Here is a 3,338-nt window from a genome sequence, read left to right as displayed (position 1 = left end):
GTTCAGTTCTAGTTCAGTTCTAGTTCAGTTCTAGTTCAGTTCTAGTTCAGTTCTAGTTCAATTCTAGTTCAGTTCTAGTTCAGTTCTAGTTCAGTTCTAGTTCAATTGCAGTTTAGTTGCAGTTCAGTTCTAGTTCAGTTCTAGTTCAGATCTAGTTCAGAAAATTATTTCAGTTTTAGTTCAGTTCTACTGTCATTTTATTTCTAGTATATTTAAATTCGTTAACCTTAAATTCCCACAACTAACATACATTGTTTCCCTTACAAATATTTTGTTTCGTTTATAAAATTTCCTTCATACTTACAAACTATATTATCTCGATACATATTTAGTAAAAACTATTTAATTTAATATTTTTCTTCCTCATTTTATTGCAGAACTTTAACAGATAATGCTCATGAGTTGCAGTCACGTTTGTAAAAACCAATAACTACTTTTTAGTTTTTCCTTTAATTTTCCCCTCCAAACAAACTTATTCAACTACCACCAACAAACTTGCTAACCAAACGTATAACTAGAAGATTGACTGACTGACTAAAGGACTTGGACTGACTGTCTTACTATAATTTTCTAAATTTAAACTTTAACTGTCATTTTAAAAGTACGAAAAAAAACTGACGCAAATAACTTTGCCACATTAGTGCATTTTTTCCATTTCTTTTTAACATACTATGAGTGCTTGGATGGAAATATTGAATACAAAACAAACGGAAACTAATAAAACAAAAAGTACTCGACATTCCGCACACTCAATTGTGCCAGGTGGTGGTGGAGGTGGTTTAAGAGGTGGCGCTAAACAAGCAAATCGTCGTCAAAAACGTTTAAGAAAACACACGGGAAATAATCCTTCAGTGCAAATAACTGCAGGCAAATCCACGACAACAAAGAAAACAACACCTGGTTTATTACAGACATTAACGTCAAAATTAACGGGTACAGAAAAATCTGTACGTTACGTGGCCTTACATCAGGCAGACTTAGAGCAGGGCTCTCCTCTAACTAACGTCGACAACGATAGTGATCGTGATCTAGATACTAGTAGTTCACAAAATTCATTGGCTGGCAGTGGCAGCGATAGCAGTAGCAGCGTAGAAGATTTATTTGTAGCAACTAATTCAAGGCGTAAACAACGTCGTAAAATGACGCGCAAGGGAACCTATTCGATGCGTGAAACCTTTGAAAATAGTAGACAGGTGAGTTTATTTAACTAGATATAATTTAAATTACTTTTGTGTATAATTTAATCTTCTATTAAGTATTCATCAAGTGTTTTTGATCCAAATATAACTTTTGTGGGAAAAATGTATTTCAAATATGTTAAAAATTTGCCAAAATGAAAATTACGTTTATCTAAGCTAAACTCGTGCTAAACTCTATTAAGTAATATGTCTGCAATAAAAAACTTTCATTTTTTGCGACTACATAAAAGTGCTCTATATGAGGCAAATCCAATATTTTAGACAATTATAGTATATATTCTGCAAATCTGTACAAAAACTTTATTATAACGGAAGTAGAAGGGAACTTCACCAGAACTAAACTATAACTAACCTAGAACTGAACTAGAACCGTACTAGAACTGAACTAGAACCGAACTAGAACTGAACTAGAACTGAACTAGAACTGAACTAGAACTGAACTAGAACTGAACTAGAACTGAACTAGAACTGAACTAGAACTGAACTAGAACTGAACTAGAACTGAACTAGAACTGAACTAGAACTGAACTAGAACTGAACTAGAACTGAACTAGAACTGAAGTAGAACTGAATTAAAACTGAACTAGAACTGAACTAGATCTAAAATAGAACTAAACTAGTACTGGTCTTGATCTGAACTTGATCATAACCAATTTATTATAAAATTTCTTTCAGTGTAGTTTAAACCAACATCATATCTTGTATTTACTTAAAAAAAGCGTTAAAATAAAACAGCAAAGCAAACTACAAGAATTATTATTAAACTTATTAGCATTTTAAAGACATTTACGCCTGCGCACACATCGGCGACAAGCTGCGCAAACGTGAACAGCACCAACAAATACTGCTCAAGAACTTATGAAAAGAAGAAGAAGAACAAAATTCATAACGAGAGAAAAGTAAAAGAATGTTGTTGTTCTTACTTTACTGTTGTTTTTATCGTTACAATAACAAAAACAAGAAAACACGAAAATGTAACTGGCTACACGAACTAACAACATAAATAATGAACAACAACACAAGAGACTTTCTTTAGACTCTTTCCTCACTATTCCCCCTTCAAAGGGGAGCGTGTACTCATGTGGTGATCATCATACAACACAATAAACAAACAAAAACAATTCTATACAAAACAAACAAACAGCAACAACAAAATCAAGTCCAAATCCCAGTAAATAAACATACACTCATAAATAAATAAATAAATGAGCAGGCCAAGCACGTACTTGCAAGAACAAGCATTCTTTCTCTTCTCATACAACAAAACATACAACTTAGTTTGAATGATTAAAAATTCAAAGCCATGGTTAACTAAAACTGAGCTGCAACGTTTAACGTTGACTTTAATCAAACACAAAGATCAATTATGAATCGAAATGCGTAAAAAACGTTTCGTTTGGAAGCGGCAGCAGCAGCAACACACGTTAAAAGACTTTCAAAGAAAAGAAATGGACATTGTTGTTCAATGGAAACTAACGTTTACGTTCAGTTTTATTACAGACTTTCGCGTGAAAAGATGTTGGCAATTTTATGAAACGGTTAAAATTAAAAAAAAAAAATATTGATCAATAAAATCAATTAATATTCTTAACGGCAAAAAGAAAGAGAAATGTTCTAAGAAACCCCAAAAAAAATAGAAATTAATTTGAATAATTTAAAAACAAAAAAAACTAAAAAGAAGACTTTTAAACAGTGTGATTAATTTTCTAATAAATGTGTCAAAACCAAGCGTGAAATTGTTAAATAATTTTTTTTTAAATAAAAAGTAATAACGAAATTAAATACACATACCTAAATCAAAAATTTATAGAAATTAAAAGAAAAATAAATTTCTATAATTTTTTAAATAATTTTCCTCAAAATTACAATTCTTCCTGCAAAAAAATCTACATATCTTAAACCCTACACCAAGAGCTGATAGAAGATAGAATATTGAAGAAACACTAAACTGTTAAACTTACGTTATTAAAGAAAAACTAAAGCTTTACAGAAATAAAGGAGAACTGAATTAAATGTTAACGTTAAATGTTAAAGCGAACTAGAACTGAACTAGAACTGAACTAGAACTGAACTAGAACTGAACTAGAACTGAACTAGAACTGAACTAGAACTGAACTAGAACTGAACTAGAACTGAACT

At 31.2% G+C, this 3,338-nt stretch overlaps 1 protein-coding gene across 3 annotated transcripts in view; it reads left to right on the top strand.

Annotated features, from left to right (window-relative positions):
- LOC111682769 (dynein axonemal assembly factor 6) overlaps positions 1-3,338 on the top strand; it is a 41,594-nt gene that overhangs the window by 9,741 nt on the left and 28,515 nt on the right. For 2 of the 3 annotated variants that reach the window (XM_046953161.1, XM_046953162.1), the window contains exon 2: positions 378-1,193. In XM_046953161.1, the coding sequence (XP_046809117.1) occupies positions 672-1,193 (522 nt within the window). In that variant the 5' untranslated portion in view covers positions 378-671. Of the gene's footprint in view, positions 1-377; positions 1,194-3,338 lie in introns of those variants that run through there. The other variant, XM_023444765.2, reaches the window with a different exon arrangement.

This window comes from Lucilia cuprina, chromosome 5, assembly GCF_022045245.1.
Source record: "Lucilia cuprina isolate Lc7/37 chromosome 5, ASM2204524v1, whole genome shotgun sequence".
NCBI classification, from domain to species: domain Eukaryota; kingdom Metazoa; phylum Arthropoda; class Insecta; order Diptera; family Calliphoridae; genus Lucilia; species Lucilia cuprina.
The sequence above is the reverse complement of the archived record's forward strand: the minus strand, read 5'-3'. Positions and strand labels throughout refer to the sequence as shown.